Source organism: Hemibagrus wyckioides, linkage group LG15, assembly GCF_019097595.1.
Source record: "Hemibagrus wyckioides isolate EC202008001 linkage group LG15, SWU_Hwy_1.0, whole genome shotgun sequence".
Taxonomy (NCBI): Eukaryota; Metazoa; Chordata; class Actinopteri; order Siluriformes; family Bagridae; genus Hemibagrus; species Hemibagrus wyckioides.
In genome coordinates this window covers 16474538-16494650 of record NC_080724.1, presented here as the reverse complement: position 1 = coordinate 16494650, position 20113 = coordinate 16474538, and the positions used below count along the sequence as shown (strand labels likewise).

The window sequence follows — 20113 nt, the reverse complement described above, 5'->3', positions numbered from 1 at the left end:
TCTAAAACAGTAGCTTTGGGTTTTTTGGCAGGTTTCTAGATCATTATTGTTTCAGTCGTTAGTTATTTTCCTATGAACGGCAAACCCCGCTGTGTGTTATTCCTTATTTATCAGCTCTGGCTAACGGACGGTGTGATTTATGTGCTGTTTGTAAAGAGTATATTCACTACATCTACTAAATATTGTTTGTACTTTAACAAAAAAACTCATCATAATGTTTTCCATAATGAAAACAGGAGCCGTATTAACACCCTCCTCACCAAACCCCGGCGCTTATCCCTGAACGCATGCCGGTTCATCCGCGTTTAAATGTGATAGGACTACCCAATTCTGTGCTCGTCATACAACAATGGGGAAGAGCTAAACAACTCGTTCAAAATTTCAAATTGATTTTCTAGAATAAAAGACTTAATATACGAATATTGAATAAATACCAAAAACATACATCGCAAACTATCCATTCAAGGACTGAAATAACCCACGTTTGTTGCAAAATAATTTACAAAAGTTGTAACGTCTACCCCTCCCTTTCTACGCCGTGATGGTGCCGTCCAGACGGTGACGCACTTTCTTCGACGATTCTGTTCGAGCGGCCATTTTGATAGAAGTTTGAGGTTAGAAAAATAGACCGGGATATTTGTTCTATTTTTGTGCAAAAATACATTTGCTCCCGGGAATTTAATTCTACATCACAGATCCTTTATTTAACGAACTTCAATTTTGCGCCGCGACAACCCTGAAAATAATACAAGCTAGACGGGGGGAAAGAGGCAGAGCGCGAAAACCCTTTCTACCATTCATTGCGCGAGCTTGGGGCCCTCTTTCATCCTTCATGGACGATAGTTAGCAGCGGTGATTTATGGGAATATAAGTGTAAAGCCGTTTAACTGATATTTGTTATATTATCTGTGATACTACTTTGTTAGATAACTCATACTACCTTGTGCATTGTTTATATCCGAGTTTGAATAGGCACGGTGTTTGCAACGTCCCTCCGTAAAGCTAGCTAGGCTAGCTAACTAAATTATTTACCCTGGTGGCTAACGCATTAGCTGGCTAGCACACAAAGCGCCCGCCTACTCTAAACGTCTAGTACTAGCTAGCGACCACCGCGATTCCGCATTAAATAATGGAGACGTGTTATATTCGTGTGGCCGAGGATGAAAACGAAGAGCCAATGGAAATTCCTTCAGAGGAGGACGGGACAGTACTGCTGTCCAGCGTGGCAGCGCAGTTTCCAGGCGCGTGCGGCCTGCGTTACCGGAGCCCGGTGTCTCAGTGCATGCGGGGAGTGCGCTTAGTGGAAGGCGTGCTGCATGCACCAGAGGCCGACTGGGGCAATCTGGTGTATGTAGTCAACTACCCAAAAGGTAATCTGTAAAACGCACCATGAAATAAAACGTGTGCATTTGTTGCTGGTTTGTGGATGCAGGCGGTTCTTCATGGCTTGCACATGTCCACGCATTGTTCTTCTAATTCACCCCACGTTCCCGGCCATGGTTTTGGAGTCCCCTTTGTCTTGTGCATTATAGTGGTTTCCATTTCCCCTTCAACTTAGGAAAGGTTGTTAATTAGCAGTCAAGTGTATTGGAGCAAGGGAAACATTAAATGTGCAGAACATGTGCTACTCCAGGATCAGGGCTGGGAATCTGTGACCTACAGACACCATATAAGTTCACTTAGCACAAAACCAGCCTGTTTCCATTGTGTCAAATGCCCGATTTATCTGATCTTCTCTATCCTATTCAGCATTGGAAAAGCATCACCTTAGGACCACCACTGACCAGACTTGCGTGGTGAACCATCAGTCATGAAAATGGCATCCTGCTGGGTGTTTCCTGGGCACAGCAGCAGTATTGGCCTTTTATTTTATTACTGACCACTAGGGGTATTGCAGTTTGAGCTTTTCACAGTATGATAACTTGGTCTAAAAATATCACTGTATTATTCAACCATAAACACACAAGATGGTGGGGAAAGTTAAAGCAGTGATTATTACAAAGTCTTTGTACAAATGTCTCTAATTGTTCTTTCTTAGAAAAACCTTGAGAGCTATTTTATATAAATGCATTTTATATAGCATCAATTGTGCAGCTGCACAAGGCCAAAGAATAACAACATGTATTTTAATCGTGATTTTGAGGTACAGTGAGTGTATTTATACATCGTGACAACCTATGAAACCGTAACGACACCACTGACTACTTCATTAGATGCGGCACCACACGCATTACCAAGCCACTGCTGTGTCCATGTCTCTTCTGTGCTAAGAATGGCCCATCGTTTGAATAGCATTTGATCAGTGTTGGTCCTGTTGTGATCCTTTCCATTTCTGGACGGTAGAATGGTGATGACAAACTGTTTATTTTATCCCTGTAAGGTACACCTATGTGGTAAGTGTGTGATAATATGAACAGCGTTTGAGTCCATTAAACTGACCACATGTATGTATGTCGTTATTTTAGTATTGTCTTAACCTGGTTTTGTTTAATTTTTTTAGACAATAAAAGAAAGATGGATGAAATGGATGCTGCTTCTGCTGTGAAAATTAAGAGGGGCATTCAGAAAACTTCAGACCTTATTGTTCTTGGCTTACCATGGAAAACATCTGAACAAGACCTGAAAGACTATTTCAGCACATTTGGAGAGGTGATAATGGTACAGGTTCGTAACAAAGTGTTTCTTCTTCAATTTGGAGAAAGTGGGTTATGCTTTAGTTTAGACTCCCGGCATTTCACATGCGTCTTGAAATGTGCAGTTCAACACATCGACTAACCTTTAAGGCCTTCATGAGTGCCGTATGTATTGAGTGATTTCTGTCTTTGACAGGTTAAAAGAGATGCAAAAACAGGAAATTCTAAAGGGTTTGGTTTCGTAAGGTTTACAGACTATGAGACACAGATTAAAGTGATGTCCCAGCGGCATATGATAGATGGGAGATGGTGTGACTGCAAGCTCCCCAACTCAAAGGTATAACTTCTCTCTTGTTTAATCATTTAAATAAATATTTATACACACAGGATGCAATGTACATGACCTGAGTAGTATGATGTAACCCTAGATGTGAAGGGTCTGGGTTTTTTTGTTTTTGTTTTGTTTTTTTACATAAATACCTTAGTCCAGAGGTGTCCAATCTTATCCGCAAAGGGTCAGTGTGGGTACAGTTTTTTGTTCCAATCAAGTAGGAGCCACACTTGATTTCACCTGTTTAATCAGTTTATCTTGGCTTTCATTGGACTCAGGTGTGGCTTCTGGTTGGTTGGAACAAAAACCTGCATGCTGGCCCTTTTCGAAAAAGATTGGACACTCCTGTCTTATACGCATGCGTTATCCTGAGCCTTATAATGTATTATGCCGTCACGGTCATGATTGTGATTGTTTCCTAATTATCAACCTAGTATTTCATGGAACAAGCTGGGCTAGACGAGCCTATGCGCAGTAGGAAAGTGTTTGTGGGCCGTTGTACTGAGGACATGACTGCCGATGACCTCAGGCAGTTCTTTATGCAGTACGGTGAAGTCACCGATGTCTTCATTCCTAAGCCTTTCCGAGCATTCGCCTTTGTCACTTTTGCTGATGACCAGGTTGGTTTCCTACAGTGTGCCTAGAATTGAATCTGCTGTTAGCTTAGGTGACACTTGTTGTAACTTAGTAATTTTGTTCTCCAGGTTGCCCAGTCTCTGTGTGGTGAGGACCTGATCATCAAGGGCACCAGCGTACACATCTCTAACGCAGAGCCTAAGCACAATAATAGTAGGCACATGTTGGATCGTGCTCGTTTTGGGGGGTTTGGGCAGGGCTTTGGTGGTAGTCGCAGTCATAACAGCAGTGTGAATTTTGGGGCTCTTAGCTTAAACCCAGCCATGATGGCTGCAGCCCAGGCAGCCCTCCAGAGTAGTTGGGGAATGATGGGTATGCTGGCCAATCAGCAGAGTCAGACAGCCGCCTCTGGCACCACAGCACCCGGCCAAACGGCAGGTAACAGAGATCAGGGTCAGGGCTATAGTGCGGCCGGCGGCAATTATAATGCCGCCGGCTCAGCTAGTCTCGGGTGGGGAGCCAATAACACGGCCTCCAGCGGTGGCTTTGGCTCTGGCTTTGGCTCCAGTATGGAGACAAAGTCTAGTTGGGGAATGTAGAGAGTTACTTTGTTTTTGCAGTGTCCTTATTTCTAAATTAGGTAAGTACATTGAGATGAGTTTGCAGGCAGATTTTATTTTTCTTGTATTTAGAAAAAATTTGCTTCTGAGTTTTGTTTAAAAGATGTTTTGTTTAAAAGATACTTGAAAAAAATCTTTATAAAATTGATTTGGTTAAATTGTAAGAGTGGTATGAACACTACATAAAAAACCCCAATTAATTTGTTTTCATTGATTTTGGTTAAAATCTAACAATTCATTGCATTTCATTGTTTATTGAACTGTGCTTAGACATGCTTTGTTGTGAATCTCATTTGAGTTGTATTGTGTGGAGTTGTTTGCATTTTTTGTTTAGAGTTTATGGTCAAGCCTTGATAAATCTCTTCTACAGTTCACCACCTCTTTTCCCATTTCCCTGGAAGAAGCGCTTCGTTGGCCGCAATGTTCGAGCGATCTCAGTATCAGTACCCTTCTTCCCATGTGTAAATGCTTTGCCATCAAAGAACACAGCTTCACTCTTCATTTACTGTGTTAGACGGTGGGTGTTGTCTTTTTCTCCCCTTTTCATGGATAAATCTGTCCAATATGTATCGCTTTGAGAGCGAGTGAGATGGTGATGGATTGTTGGTGGGCCAAGAGTGAGAGACTGAATGAGCGAACAGACTGAGAGAGAGCGAACGTGAGCTGTTTGTGCGATTAAAAAAAAAAAAAACAAGATGACTGCAAGATGTGAGAAGAACCTGTGTGAGCGAGTGTGAACAGCAGCAGCATGTTTTCTGTCACATTATCAGATGGACATTAATTATTCTTACTCCCTTTTTTGATCTATCTCCTTTCTTTCCTTCTTTTTCCTCATATAACCAAGCTTATATAGTTACAGGAAATATATGTATGTATGTATCGGAATGTCTAGCAATCTAAGTATTTGTATATTATCCGTCGTGAATGCTTGTATGGTGTGTGTGTTCTATCTCCTCCCTGTTACTGACCTCCAAGTGTGAAAATGTGAAGTGGTGGTGTCTGTGAGAAAGCACTGGTTGTGTGGGGGTGTGTGCCAGCGAGTGTCTCGAGGGGTGATGTGGCGGTGAAAGTTGAAGAATCCCTAAAGAAAAGTTGCATTTGTTGAAGTGCTTTGAATGCCATCTTATGTTTTGTGAATCAAAGGGAACTCTCAAATAAAACTAATTTGACTAGGTATTTGACAGTGGCTTATTTTTGATTGCTACAAAAAAATTAATTGAATTGCAAAAACTTATTTAATTCGCATGTATAGGGACCTTGGACTCCGCTGGCCCAGGTTTACATCAGATCCCAGAGTGAAGTCAGTTTTGGGGAAGCTGAAGACTGGAGTTGGTGTAGTGTTGGCGGCTCCAACACAATCCAACTGTGGACATGCTGCTGATTGCCTTAGACCTGAAAAGGGACTTCTTCACTTCACTGTAACAGGATCCCTGGAATCTCAATTGAAATTTAAATGGACTATTTCAAATTGGCTGGAGCACATAGGAAAAGAAACCCAATTGAAAATAAAGGGGTAAAGAATATCGTCACGGAACAATGCCTGAGCCCGTCAGTCCCGTTTCCAGTGACGCTCATACTGTTTATTTTGTAAGTGACTCATTGTTCAATTGTTATTAGGTTTATTTTTAATTTTTTTTTTGTTTTGTTTGTTTTAAAGCTGTCACCAATGGAAGGTTCATCCGTTGTAATTTTTAAGTGGCCTGATATTTCTAAAAGTGGGAAAGACAGTCTCTCCCCTCTCCTCTTTCCCCCCCCCAGATCAGAAGCCTGTAAGTTTTATTGTTTGTCATGAGTGAGTTGTAAAGATCCCTGGGGCCTGTGTGAAATATTTGGACTGTAATGGGGATTTGGCAGTGATTGGTGTGAATTTCTGGTAATTTTCAATAAACAGACTCATACAAATCTTTAATACTGTATTTTAAGATTCTATCCAGTTTTCTACAAGTTTGATTTTAGTTATTTAATGTGTAAAATAAATCACATTTTGCAAACAAATGTTTTACCTATATAGAGTGTTTGGTTTTTTAGGTTAGGAAGGTTTATGAAGTGAGACCGAGAGATATAGATGACTGGAATACTTTTGATTGAGCCAAATAAATGTCTTAAATTAGGATTGTTTGGAATCATGTTTAGTATTTGCGAAGCATAATACACATAACAGCATAATACGTTTTAAACATTTACTAGTACTTTATCCAGTTCAGGGTCATGATGGACCTGGAGCGTATCCTGGGAACGTTGTTTATTTTTTATCATGATTTTAAAGGCTGTTAATGTTAGTAATATAGAAAATGGTGTGACATTGCCAGTCACTATTTTAACGATGTTGGTAATTGACAATGCATTTTTGGCCAAATAAAAGGCCAAAATGGCCAACTAACTGATGCATGTGATTTTAAGTACTGTCTGTTATTACAGTAAAAACTTAAAAGTATTAATCTATGTTAGTATTCCTAAAGTTTATAATTTTTAAATGTAATCTACTTGCCTCAGCTATAGGGTCATCAAAAACCTCACAAAACCAGACATAATTGCTGATGTTTTTATTAATACTTAGTACTTGTAGTATTCAGCTGTTCATTAGTTTTGTAATTTGTAAGATGTAGGGTCATTTTGGTCCCTTATATACATGCAAGTTTAACATGCAGAGAAAGTCTTCCAGAAGAAGTTCTTGCACTGGGATTTCTCTCGTGCAGGTGGCAGACCGAGAACAACTCTCTCGGTCAGTTTACTCCGCTGCTCAGGGTCCATGTTTTCCAGGTCTTTGATGGTCACGTTAAATTCAGCAAGGATTGCCAAAACCTTTGTCATGAAGTCCTTCTGCTCTTTTGTCAGCACCTAGGTGAGAAATGTTACATTTATTATACGTGGCTGTACCAAGTAATCTACTAAAGTAATGCGAAGTGAAGGATTTCAGTCTTTCGGGTCATTTTCCAATTAATTTTATTTGTCTCATACACGGTAAGTAGTGAAATGCTTTTTACGACTGTCCTTGTTCCAAGAGAGAGAGAGATAACAAGTAGTAGACATAAAACAGTCACGTTACCTATATAGAGTGTTTAGTTTTTTAGGTTAGGAAGGTTTATGAAGTGAGACTAGAGATTTAGATACTTTCGATTGAACCAAATAAATGTCTTAAATTAGGATTGTTGGAAATCTTGTGTAGTATTTGCGACATTTAAAAGCATAATACATTTACTAGTACTTTATCCCATTCAGGCTCATGATGGACCTGGAGCCTATCCTGGGAATGTTATCCTTAAGTGTCTATCCTCAGCATAAGGCAGGAATACACCCTGGATGGGACACCCATGCGCACACACACACACACACACACACACACACATTCATACCTACGGGCTCTAGTGTAGCCTGTAGCAGTGGGACGAATGCGGACAACCTAGAGAAGGCTCACAGACACGGGGCAAGCATGCGCCATGCAGAGAGTAACCTAAACTCATGAATGTCTCATGGACCCCCGAGCTGTTAGGTTTAGGGGGACTTTATTAAAAACCATTAAAAAGTTACAAACCTTTCAGCACTGTAACTTTAACAATCATGAATGAAACTTCTGTATTAGTCACATGCTGCAATATTAATGAAATACATGAAATATGGACTCACCTCGTTGCTGTTTGTCAGTTTGCCCTGTACAGGCAATGCTTCAGTGTTGTTTACGCTCCATGCGACGAGCAGCAGAGGGACCAGGCTCAGCAGCACTCTCATTATGAACGTGGGACTGTCTACTGCCTGGTAAAGATTCATTCTGCCACCCAGTGCCATGCTTTATAAAGCACTCACAAGAGCCACTGACGCAGTTCATTAAAAGAATAAATGAAGAGGTTTTCAATTAGCTCAACAAAACAATATATAAATTAAGAATTTCTGTTAGAGAACCCGTATTTAATAATTATATTATGCTTAATAATTAGAAAGCAGCTGCATTCTAATAAGGCTGATTTCAGAGGATCGCACAATCAGTGTTTTATCAGTTCTAGGATGCTCTCTCACTAACCGAACAGAATGCACTGCAAGGATACATGCACTGTAATAGAAAGCATGCTTTCAAGATAGTATACATACACACAACACAGGTCGTAAAGGAGATGAAGATCTGCTGCAAAACAAAGCACATCAGACTTCATTGTTTGTTCGCGAATGTGCCTCTTCTGCAGTCCGGTCTCTGCATAATTGATCATCAGGGTAGAGGAGACGGTGTCCACTTACTGTGCTGGCAGAGGTTGGAGCATGCCGTGATGATTCAGCAGCTCTTACACACTTTCATCTGAGTGCTGCTGTCTACTGTGTCCTGCGTCCTGCATTAGCACTCAAGAGAAATTTGGCTTTGGTCCTTGAGAGGGTTTGAGATGTATTTTCAATGAGTCATGAGCACAAGTACTAGTTAATATGACTAGAATAGGAAGTGTCTTATCAACCCAGGATCTGACAAGGTACTGCTAAATAGGATGAAGCTCTTACTGCTGTCATCACTTCAATGGAGCGCCAATTGGCGCAAGGCTCTTGTCACGGAAAGTTCACTGGTAATGAGTAAAGATGTCTAGGGTACGCATGTCTCATTATAGACTTCTATCAAAATGACTCAGTTGATTTATGATTCGTATTTTCTGCATTCAGTAGCACCATTGTGCAGATTGCGTAATTAAATGGTATTATGCCCATCAAGAAACAGGCCAGGAGAAAAAACACCCGGCAGCTGGTACAGTGATCACACATACATGCTACTGGTACTGTTTACTAGCCATGTAGTTAAAAATAAGACATAGTATGTTGCTATCAAGATGAAAACCATGTCTACTACATCTTCAAAGATATAAGTCTTCAAATCTAGCAATTTCAATGGCTAAACAGGTGAAATGGATGAGTATTCAAGTGACCCTGGAACAAAGGGCACTATACAAAGGCTTTTATTTACTACCTCACACCTGTTCTACCTTCAGAGACAAAACAGAAAGAGTTATATGTTACCTGTATGCTAACTGTAGCAGGTCCATAGTTAAAACAACTGATGACTTTAGAATTGAGATTTGGATGCAAAGTCTATTCATACACAATATATGGCCAAAGGTGGAAGACTTTCCATTAGATTTTGGACTGCGACCTTGGGAAATTGTGCTCATTCCGCCACACGAGGCGAGGTGAGGCCATGCACCAAGAAGGTGCATGCACTTAGAAGGAGCTCCAGACCTTCATGGAGATCGTTTTGTGCACAGGGACATCATCATGCTGTAACAGGGTCTGGGCCCCTTAGTTCTAAGGTAAAATCTTAACGTTACAGCATCCTATACAATTATGTGCTTCAATCTTTGTTGCAGCAGTTTGGCGATGACCTACATACAGGTGTTACGGTGAGGTGTCCACAGAATTTGGGTATATAGTGTAACATAACTGAGAAATGCACTATATAATTCCTGTATGTACTTATTCATTACCAATTTATGTCCCTTGGAAAAGCTGAGGCTTCTATGGCCAAAAAATCAGTGGACTACTAGTCTAAAAAAAAAAGTTTGTTAATATATAATAATAATAACAATAATATAACCATGTTTTTCATTTCATTAAAAAAAATGATGGTGCATTGATATCAAATGTGAACATAAACATTGAATTTCTGCACAGACTGCTGTTACAGGCTCAAGCTGGGTCGGGATTCAAGGGGATGCACTGACCATAAAAAGCCACATCTGGAGGTGTCCCGCACGACTGGGCAGTAAGATATGAAGGCAGGTGACATTTAATAAAATAGAACATAGTGGTCAGTGGGTTTTGGCTAACAGGTGAATTGAATCAAATGTTCAACGTCGTCTTCAAATAGTGACGCAGATAGTTGGTTAGTTGCCTTATTAGAAACTCTGATAATTCATTATGTAATATTTTATGTTAAGTCGCATTTCAAAAATGTTTTAATATTGTTTTGTGTGGTAAAAATAAATCCCGATCTTCTTGCGAATAAGACACTAGTGCCCTCTGCTGGAAAAAAAAATCCTATTGCATGTACTGTAACAAGCGAACAAAAGCAAGAAATACACTATGTTGCCAAAGGTTTTGGGACACCCCTCCAAATCATTGAATTCAGGTGTTCCAGTCAATTTCTCTTCCAACATGACTGCACACCAGTGCACAAAGCAAGGTCCATAGAGACATGGATGAGTGAGTTTGCTGTAGAAGAACTTGACTGTCCTGAACTCAACCCAATAGAACACCTTTGGGATGAATTTGAGTGGACACTGTGAGCCAGACCTTCTCCTCCAACATCAGTGCCTGACCTCACAAATGCGCTTCAAGAGGAATGGTCAAAAATTCCCATAAACACACTCCTAAACCTTGTGGAAAGCCTTCCCAGAAGAGTTGAAGCTGTTATAGCTGCAAAGGGGCGGGGTCAACTCCAAATTACACCCTACGGATTAAGAATGGCATGACGTGCAAAAGGCAGATGTTCCAAAACTTTTGCCAATATAGTGTAAAGTAATATTGTTTTGAATTGTTTTTTTTAAATCCAGCATTTCAAAAGAAACGTTTAGCTTACTAATGTTAGAAATAGACATTCAGAGACCCAACAATCTTTTTATTACAGTAGTTTGTTTTGTCACAGCTAACATTTTTTTCTGTTTTTACTTCAAGTAAATTTAATAGTTCATACTTTTCTGCTTTAACGTGAGTGGAGAATTTGAAGGGTTTAATTTGATACTGCATTTTCATGAGTACATTTTCTTGAGTAAAGTATCTGCATACTACATACACCACATCTCACAGTGATGTCTCCAGTACATTTATCTCCTGTCATTTAGCAGACACCCTTATCCATAGCCACTTATATTTGTAGCTCATTTTATACAACTGAGCAATAGAGGATTAAGGGGGCCTTGCTCAGAGGTCCAGCAGTGGCAGCTTGGTGGACCTGGGATTGACAGAATTTGAAGGCAGAAATTTCTGTCAGAATTTCTGTCAGAAACTGACAGAATTTTGCTGGGTAACCATTATTTTGTCCATTGGGTAAATGTTGGTCCAGAGGGACTGATAAACTTTCAATTATTGTTATGAAAAGTTTTCCTTTGCCAATGTTGAGCTAGCAGTGTGTAGGCTGGGCCAACATAGCCATCCAAAATAAACAGTGGGGCAAGGTGTTTAATTACACTCTTAGCTAATCACATCATTCAGCTGGATGAGGTACAGTAGAGTCCAAAAGTCTAATATCGCTAATGCTGGAAATGCTTCTATTTTGCATTATTTTCTAATTTAATAGAACGGTTTCGATTACAAATTATATTATTGATAACGTGAGTGAAATGCAGAAATATTTACATGAATTTCAGTTTCTTAGTATTTGATTTGTCCCCTTTTTGCTTTAATGTCAGCGTGCATTCAAAGTCTCACAAGCTTGTGCAAAATCTTAAGATTAAAAACAGTTCAATATTACACATTGCCTTCATTTAGATAAATGATCACTACAGAATATTAAAATTTGCTTATTGGATATTTTAAATGGAAACAAATCCCAGATTTTTTAACATGGTCTCAGACTTTAAGACCCCACTGTATGTGAAAACAACAATAATAGTGTGAGAATTCTTGCTCTAAAGTAATTATACATAAACACTCGAGTCTTCTAAAGAGAAAGGACAAGAAGTCTCTCTAGGGCTTACAGTTAACTAGCAGTGTAAATGGAACATTTCGAAAACATTAAAATGGCAGTAAATCTGGTTCAGAGTGGACAGCAAGTCAATAAAGAGGACAGATTCATTAAAAAGGGATGGAAGTTTTTATTTAGCCTAATACACTGCAGTAATAAACTGTAACGCAGGTTTAACACTGAGCTCTGATCTACTGTAAGCAAGGTCTCATCAACACCACTCTCATGTCTAAGGTGTCTCCTACTGAAACAGTGTACAAACTATATCATCATATTCCATCATAAATAGATCTCTAGGTTAATTCAAAGCATCATAAAAGCCTTCAGTAATCTTGAAATAGGGCGGTATTTTAGAAGAGAAGTGCATGAAGAGTGTGTCTTGGTCAGATGGTCCCTGGTCTTGATCTCAAATGGTTTCTCTGCTCTTCACTGGACAGGATTTCTGAGTCTAGGCGTTGTAAGATGTAGAGGATACGTTCCCACCGTGGCCTGTCCAGTTGGTGTGGACGAACTGGCCAGGATTTGAGAGCAGCTCATATGTGTGGGCACCAAAGTAGTCTCTCTGAGCCTGAAACGTACAGTGATATTACTGAGGGTTACTGTGTTGGCATACCGATTTATCCTAGTCATGGAGCTAGGGTTTCACTTCAATGTTTTTAAAAGACAGCAAAAGAAACAAATGAATCTAGTATGGTCATGTGAAAATTAGGGAAAAGAGTGAGTATGTTAAGAAAAGAAAGACTCAAAGACGATGTTAAGCCTTTGACCTATGCAGATGTACCAATAAATATTCTAGTAAAATGTTCTGCGAAATCCTCAGATAAACAAAAGATAACAAAAATTAAGCAAAGTTAGTGGACGGATATCTGGATGTTGAAACCAATAAACTTCTTTTCGATTAGACAGAGGATGAAAATAACCAATAAATGATGTTATAAATGCATAGTATTGTTGTTATATAGGCGCTCTGGTGCCTTGCTGGACCCATTAAAGTTACAGCAGTGTGTAAAATGGGCTCTACCAACATGAAGCCTTACCTGCAGCAGGTTAGCAGGGAGCATGGCGTGTCTGTAACCATCGTAGAAGGACAGTGCAGTGGTAAAGGAAGGCATAGGGATCCCTAGCTGAACTCCTGTACTCACAACTCGCCTCCATGAGTCCTACAGCACAGGAGAGAGACAGCCGTTGTATAAAGTATAGTTTAAAGAGTTTTCTGTTTAAACCTCTCAGTTCAGACTAGCTGGATGTTCTGTACCTGACAATCCTGTACAGCCTTACTGAAGAAGCTGTCTAGCAGCAGATTCTGCAGCTCTGTATTCCGGTCAAAAGCTTCCTTTATTTTCCCCAAGAACACGCTAAACACATGAAAAGAAGCATGATTACACCACATCGTCCAGACAAGCTGCACTGGAGTAAATTGAAATGTGTCTGCTTAATGAGACAGCATAAAAATACACACTGCCTCACTGTGCCTGAGAGTAAATGAGCCATAACATTGAAATAGTTTTCTTCCTCTGTTTTTCTGGTGTTGCTTTTACACTAAAAGGACTAAAAGAAAATCTGAAATCTGCATCTAATGCAGTTCCGTCAGTTCAGAAGAACTTGTATCCCTCTTCGGTTACTCCTCAAACACAAAACTCTACGTACTCTAACTATAGCTCGTTTCCCTCGGGACAGCACTTTGAAAGCAGGTCAGCGTGACTGCAGGCTCATGGTTTTATAACTTTAAATAACTAATCACAAAAATTCTGCATAAAAAGCATAAATAAGAAAAAGGTAGAAATAAAATTAATGAAAGGACAGAACTGTATTGAAAAAAGAAGCTAAATAAACCTTTAAAAATGATTTAAAATAAGTTTTTGAGAGCAAAATAATAAATAAATAAATAAATAAATAAATAAATAAATAAATAAATAAATAAATAAATAAAAATAGCAATAATAATATTAATAATCTGGAAAAATGTCATGGTTTTATGCTTTATATATTCATTATTACACATGAACCACATATCAACTTTAGTGTTTTATTTTATTTCCTCTCCAGCTACATTCTTGTACTGTGAAGAACATTTTTCTTTATTAGTTTTTCCTGTAACTGTTTAATAGCTTTCCCAGCACAGCCTTGGCTAATGTTACTTCATCAGATAATATGCAGTGTATTTCACTGAACTGAAACACTACCTCTGCTTCCTCATGGGTTATTTCACTGTTGCAACATTGGCTGGTGACACTGAGGTGCAGTATCATTGCACTGCATTGTGTCTCAGCAAACAGGCTCAGTGTGCTCTGAGGTCTAAGGTTACACGCTCTTTATTTTCTGACCGTGTATCTGAGAAAGACGGAGCTCACCTCCGAATGATGCAGCCACCTCGCCACATCAGAGCGATCCCTCCGTAATTAAGAGACCAGCCGAACTCTTTAGCTGCCTGCCGCAGGAGCATGAAGCCCTGAGCGTAGGAAATGATCTTGGAGGCGTACAGAGCCTGGAAAGGAAATGATTAGAGAACATTATAATGATGAAAGTCCAGAGTGTCTGAAGTCATTAAGCTTTTATATGATTACAATAAACAACAAATATATATATAAAACAGTCAAATGTTTCATTTTGTTGTTCAGAAATCATAAAATAAAGACCCATGTTCTTCACTGACCTTTCTAATATCTTCAAGAAACTGAGTCTTGTCCCCAGAATATTTAGCCCCCTTGGGTCCTGTGAGGCTCTTACTGGCAACGACTCTCTCATCCTTCAGAGCAGAAAGACATCTGGCAAAGACAGCTTCTCCTGTGGGACAGAAACCACAGACAAGCATCTTTTAGAAATCAGACAGCAGCTGCTCAATTCTAAACCACACAAAACACAATTGAACTGTAATACACGCTACTGATTTGTACTAATAAACAAGAAAATACATCAGTGACCTGACGGGACTAAAGTAAGGTATACTGAAAGAAAACATTATTCATTTATTCATCATCAGTAACCACTTTACACTGATCAGTCACTGTGAATTTTGAGCCTATACCAGAAATACAGAGAGCAATACAAGAATACACCCTGGATGGGAAGCAACACATGCACACACACACACGCTTGCATGTTTGCTTGCTAACTCACACACACACACACACAGACGCAGTCTTATCCACACTGACACATACTGGCGCACTGACACACACACACACACACACACACACACACACACACACACTGACACACACTGATACAGACTCATGCAATGACACCCTTTTTCTTGACAGCACCAATTCTAAAATATAATACATTATAATAAAGTACAGTACTTATGATATAAACTCTAACACCACAAGCACAAGCCACACTCATCACCCATGCACTGCAGTATCATCTATCCCTTCCACTTACACTGGACTCTGACTGAAGGATAGGACTGATAGACTGTCCTTGTACTGTATTCACAATATCTCCCACTACCTCACTTTTCACTGCATAGAATAAGAAACAATATTTTACTTGCTAGAATACATTAATAATTTAGAGTGCTGTATGTGCAATATCTTCCACTATGACACTATTGCTATTATTGAGCTATGTCGTAAGAATAAATTTCTGGTCTGGATAGGAGTGTAACACAAAAATGCAGCACTCTTTATGCACGTGACAATAAACCTGAAGCTAATATACTTTGTAAATATAAAAAAAAACAATATTTTGGCATGTCAGGTGCCTATTCTGATGAAGCGCCAAGACACAGAAAATGATCCGATACAGGCAGCTGCCCTGCCTCAAAAACCTAGTCATTGTGTCTGTACGCATAAGAATGGCAATGATTAATCAGGTCTGCTTTTGTGAAAGCAGGGTTTGCCACATTAACAAACATTCCCAGTCACAGCAGCACACAGTTGTGTAAGCATGACGATGTAGGATTAGTAAGGTTACACTGACGACGGGTTTAAAGCAGGTGGATGGGGAAAGGAAAATCTGCATGTCATCATGAGCTAAACACCGAGCTGATTGTGAAACCGTTCCCGATTTCTCGTTTCCCCACATTTGACCTCTGATAGGCTGAAAACAGCCTTTTGTTTCCTACTCGAATTCCTGTGTCCAAGTGTTTCTCCTTCAGTTCGGCACGGTATCGAAGCTTTCAATCCTTCTATTCTAAACGCACTACTGCGTACTGTAGATTCATTCATGGTTTTATAGCTTGACTGGGAATGAAAAGAATCAGAGGAAACGGCTTATTATTAGCTCATCATTAGTTGCTGGCCTTGTTCAACACCAAACAAGCTGCATAGTGATAAAAACCTTCCTTTATCAACATCCGACATCCTAAATAAAACAGATCGGGGAAACAGAATCTGCTGAAAATGTGAACAAGTAAAAGAAAAACAAATACAGAGTCTCCTGCAGTCTATGTACAATTACCATGGACATGAGGAAATAATGGGAAGCCTGTTTGTCCCTCGTAATGGAAGTGTAAATGCAGCCAGCTGGGATGCCCAAACACATTTCACTTCACAGTACAGAGAAATGTGTTGAAATTCTTGTCAATTCATTACACAGACACGACAGAAGCAGTGAATAGAAAAATATAGGTCAGGTCATTCTTGGGCCAAAGTCACACTTGTATGTAATCCCATGTTAAAAGTCATGTCTCATAAAAAAACAAAAACGAACCCGAATGCCTGTACATACCGATGAGTGTGACAGGAACGCCGTACTCCAAAGCAGAGATAGCTGTCCATTTCCCCGTTCCCTTCTGCCCTGCGCTGTCTCGGATTTTGGGCAGGAGGGGAGTGCCATCGGCGTCCTTGTACTTCAGAATGTTTGCGGTGATTTCAATAAGGAACGAATCCAGCTCGGTTTTATTCCACTGGTCGAAAGCCTGAGGAGAAAGCAGTGATTAATGCCTTACAGTGCCTGAAAGGAGGAAGTCTGTCTTCTTTTTCTTTCTTTTTTTTCAAAATGAAAGAAACATATTGTTTTGAAAGACAAAAGATAAAGGAACAAGGAAATGTAAGATGATAATATTAACAGGTGAAGGAGGGTTGTGACTCACCTTTCCCATCTCATCGTGATCCATACCCAACACGTCTTTCATCAGGTGGTAGGCTTCACAGATCAGTTGCATGTCACCGTACTCGATGCCGTTATGGACCATCTTTACAAAGTGTCCTGCTCCCTCATCACCAACCTGAGCATCAAATTATAATATAAACCCGTTACTGATTACTGGGCATTCTGTACAGTATACAGTTCCTGTACATCCTGTACTATCCCAGGAGACTGAGGGCACAAGACAGGGGACACCCTGGACAGTGTGCTAGTCCATTGAAGCACACAATCACTCACACACACATACTACAGACAATTTAGAGATCCCAATCAGCCTAAAGCGCATGTCTTGGTACAGGCGGAGGAAACAAGAATATCTGGAGGAGACCCCCAAATGCACCCGGAGAACCCAGACATGCAATCTTACACACGCAGTGGAGGAGGGATTCAAACCCCCAATTACAGCAAATGTGGCAAATGACGCAAATGTGCTAACCACTAAGCCAATGTGCCCCATTATTATTATAATTAATAGTAGTAATTATTATTATTATTTCCACAATATGTAATTACATACACATAACACTCTGGCATTGTATGTTGATCCTCTTCATTTGATCCTTTTTACATTCAAATCCATTTCATGTGTATAGTGCTAATGGACATTAGACAAAGCAGCGTTACAAAAATAAATAAATGTCTATTTATATCCTATAACCGAACAGGCTGGGACGAGTAAGATGGTTAATAATTATGATCGTGACACTCACCCAGTCACAGCATGGCTCCCCTGTGCCCACTTTAGCAGCAATGCTCTGAAAGATGTCCTTTATGTGTGGCCTGTCCAAGTGAAAGTACGGTCATCAGTAAACACAGGAAAATCATTTGAGACTCTACAGCTGAAAGAATAAAACTCTCACCATGCTTCCTTGTGTCCACCAGGCATCAGTGATGGCCCGTAGCGTGCCCCCTCCTCTCCTCCACTCACGCCACTGCCCACAAACAACAGGCCTTTCTCCTTTAAGCTCTTACACCGACGCTGCACACAGATGCATGTATAAGTCTTTCACATTCTGAGATGTGTACTAACCTCGAACGTGTGTGTAACTGTACTGGACTTACTGTTGTGTCCCTGTATTCAGAATTGCCCCCATCGATAATGATGTCTCCAGACTCCAAAAGAGGCACCTGTTGAATAGCATGTGGAAGGTGTGGTGATGTTATACAACTGCATAGACACTGAGATGGACAACAAGTCAATATTCAGCATGACATTACCAGCTTGTCTATGAAATCGTCGACCGCTTGCCCGGCCTTGACGAGGAGAATGATGCGTCGAGGGGTCTTCAGTTTAGAGACCATTTCTTGCAGAGACTCTGCACCAATCACTTTAGTGCCTTTGGCTTCATTCTGCAAGAAGTCATGCACCTTGGACACTGTCCTGTTATAAGCACACACCTGAAAGAAGGAAAGGACATCAGTAAGAAGCTGGGAAATTGAGACAATGTTAAGAAAAAGGAGTAGACATGAATCATGCTCGCTTACAACAAAGCCATGATCGTTCATGTTCAGGATCAGATTCTGTCCCATCACGGCCAGACCGATGAGAGCAATATCCGCTCTGTGCAATCAGGAAATGAGCAAAATTAGGGAACAAGAAGTGAATAAAATAAAACTATTGAGAGTGCAAGGGTCCTAATGGTTAAACTGGTGAGCTGAAACTGATTCAACACTGGTTTTATAATGGGATTAAACAGGAGGTCTGTGATGGTATTATGCTGTGTTTTAATTGTGAATTAATATTCATAGATACCAGAATTCAATTAATTGCACACTGATTATATCCTAGATGTAATCAATAATAAGCAAAGCTACTATGACGTGTATTAACTATAGACGACAGCTGTTATAAAGGATATTAAACTATTATACCATGATGGGGAGATATTTATGATAAAAGATTCATTTACATTAGGAAGTGAAACAATAAAGTGAACTAACACTAACGGTAAATTAGTAAGAAATAAAAAATAATCAACAAGGTCAGACGATTAGTTTTTCTGTGTGTTTTAGTTGAAAAGAGACGACCTTATGCTCAAGACGTCTAATCCCAAATAGCCCTTTATTTTATAGATAGTGCACTAGGTAGGGTATATCATACACGATGAAGTGCTCAAGGGGAACACGGAGACATTTGGGATTTAACCGAAATCGACGCCGACCAAATTAAAAGGCCTAGCGATTATAATTTTTAATTCATTCCAAGGCGAATAGTTCGAAAGTAAATGTATAACCTTATAAAGATAAATGACACTCATAAAGAAAGGACACTTACTGCGCCATGGCTGAAGAGGAGTTCTTTATAAACCTGCACTGTGTTAGACGGATCTCGCTGCAACTACACTTCCTTATTCCCTTGCTTTTTCTATGAGACCTGTCACCCAATGGCCTCCCTCGGTACCTGACGTCATCCAGACGCAACGGTTTTTTGCATCTTCGCTCTCAGTGATTGGAGGAGAAATTCTGAGCTGAGAAAAAGCATCGCCGATTGGCTGAAAAGCCGTAGTCACGCCCATCGCGAGTGATACCACTGATTTACTTTTCGACCCCCCACAAAAAAAAAGAGACTAGAAAACCGATACCATTACTTAGAAAAGCGTGTATAAAAAGAGGATTTCTACAATGAGGATTTCATGTACAAACATGGGTGTCAAGATTTATATGTGGAATGAGTTTTGTTCGTTTACAGAAGCTTTGGACATATAATTATGATTAGGGTTGCCAACTAAGCGTCAGTAAAATCCCGCATTTGTAAAATCCCGCAACTACAACGACGGTTGACGCAGATCTGGCAACCCTTGACACTATCGTTGCCAACCTCGTGCAAAACAAGCAAAATTTGTATTTAAACAAATGTTTTTATTGTATTTTTTAGGTTTCAGTTCATAGTTATTTCTCGATTGATGGTGTGTTTTGTGAGGATTTGCCCAATACAGCACTCTACACACAATTTAGTGCACACACACACACACACACACACTTAAAACTCTGTTTTTTCTCTCTCTTTTGACGTTGTCTTTATTTTATATATAAAATATTATTTATCAGCTGTGATATAAAGAAACCCCTTCAGACAGTATCGATATTCATATTAAAGTGTCGATATCTGGATCGAAAGTATCGTCACTTCAGTATCAACCCGCCCATCACTTCACACCGAATAGACAACAACACAATGACATGAAACTATTTCTCAAACCACCTGCATGTC

The 20113-nt window shown here is 39.9% G+C and overlaps 3 protein-coding genes across 6 annotated transcripts; 1 reads left to right on the top strand and 2 right to left on the bottom strand.

Moving 5' to 3' along the window:
• The first annotated feature begins 574 nt into the window (after positions 1 to 574).
• On the top strand, positions 575 to 6553 carry tardbpa (TAR DNA binding protein a). 3 transcript variants are annotated; one of them, XR_009206739.1, is made up of 7 exons: positions 577 to 1370; positions 2501 to 2664; positions 2830 to 2970; positions 3399 to 3584; positions 3669 to 3753; positions 4531 to 4677; positions 5413 to 6553. XR_009206739.1 is itself a non-coding variant. In XM_058409538.1 (6 exons), exons 1-6 carry the CDS (start codon positions 1130 to 1132, stop codon positions 4623 to 4625), a joined length of 912 nt encoding a protein of 303 aa, XP_058265521.1. In that variant the 5' UTR covers positions 577 to 1129; the 3' UTR covers positions 4626 to 5332. The 3 variants fall into 3 exon arrangements, 2 of the variants coding, with proteins under 2 accessions (XP_058265520.1, XP_058265521.1); XM_058409538.1 differs by lacking the exon at positions 5413 to 6553 and having other exon boundaries at positions 4531 to 5332; XM_058409537.1 differs by lacking the exon at positions 5413 to 6553 and having other exon boundaries at positions 575 to 1370; positions 3669 to 5332.
• Positions 6554 to 6688: 135 nt separating this feature from the next.
• Positions 6689 to 8626, bottom strand: sst6 (somatostatin 6). Of its 2 annotated transcripts, none has more exons than XM_058409539.1 (3): positions 8244 to 8626; positions 7785 to 7969; positions 6689 to 6998 (listed from the first exon to the last, which is right to left on the bottom strand). In XM_058409539.1, exons 2-3 carry the CDS (start codon positions 7941 to 7943, stop codon positions 6798 to 6800), a joined length of 360 nt encoding a protein of 119 aa, XP_058265522.1. In that variant the 5' UTR covers positions 7944 to 7969; positions 8244 to 8626; the 3' UTR covers positions 6689 to 6797. The 2 variants fall into 2 exon arrangements, with proteins under 2 accessions (XP_058265522.1, XP_058265523.1); XM_058409540.1 differs by having other exon boundaries at positions 8248 to 8626.
• A 3288-nt stretch (positions 8627 to 11914) lies between these two features.
• On the bottom strand, positions 11915 to 19290 carry pgd (phosphogluconate dehydrogenase). Its single transcript, XM_058409535.1, has 13 exons — positions 19178 to 19290; positions 18388 to 18463; positions 18121 to 18300; positions 17965 to 18030; positions 17763 to 17881; positions 17613 to 17682; positions 16847 to 16981; positions 16483 to 16672; positions 14462 to 14592; positions 14160 to 14293; positions 13064 to 13163; positions 12846 to 12968; positions 11915 to 12376 (listed from the first exon to the last, which is right to left on the bottom strand). The coding sequence occupies exons 1-13, from the start codon at positions 19183 to 19185 to the stop codon at positions 12257 to 12259; spliced, it is 1452 nt and encodes a 483-aa protein (XP_058265518.1). The 5' UTR covers positions 19186 to 19290; the 3' UTR covers positions 11915 to 12256.
• Between the last annotated feature and the right edge of the window lie 823 nt (positions 19291 to 20113).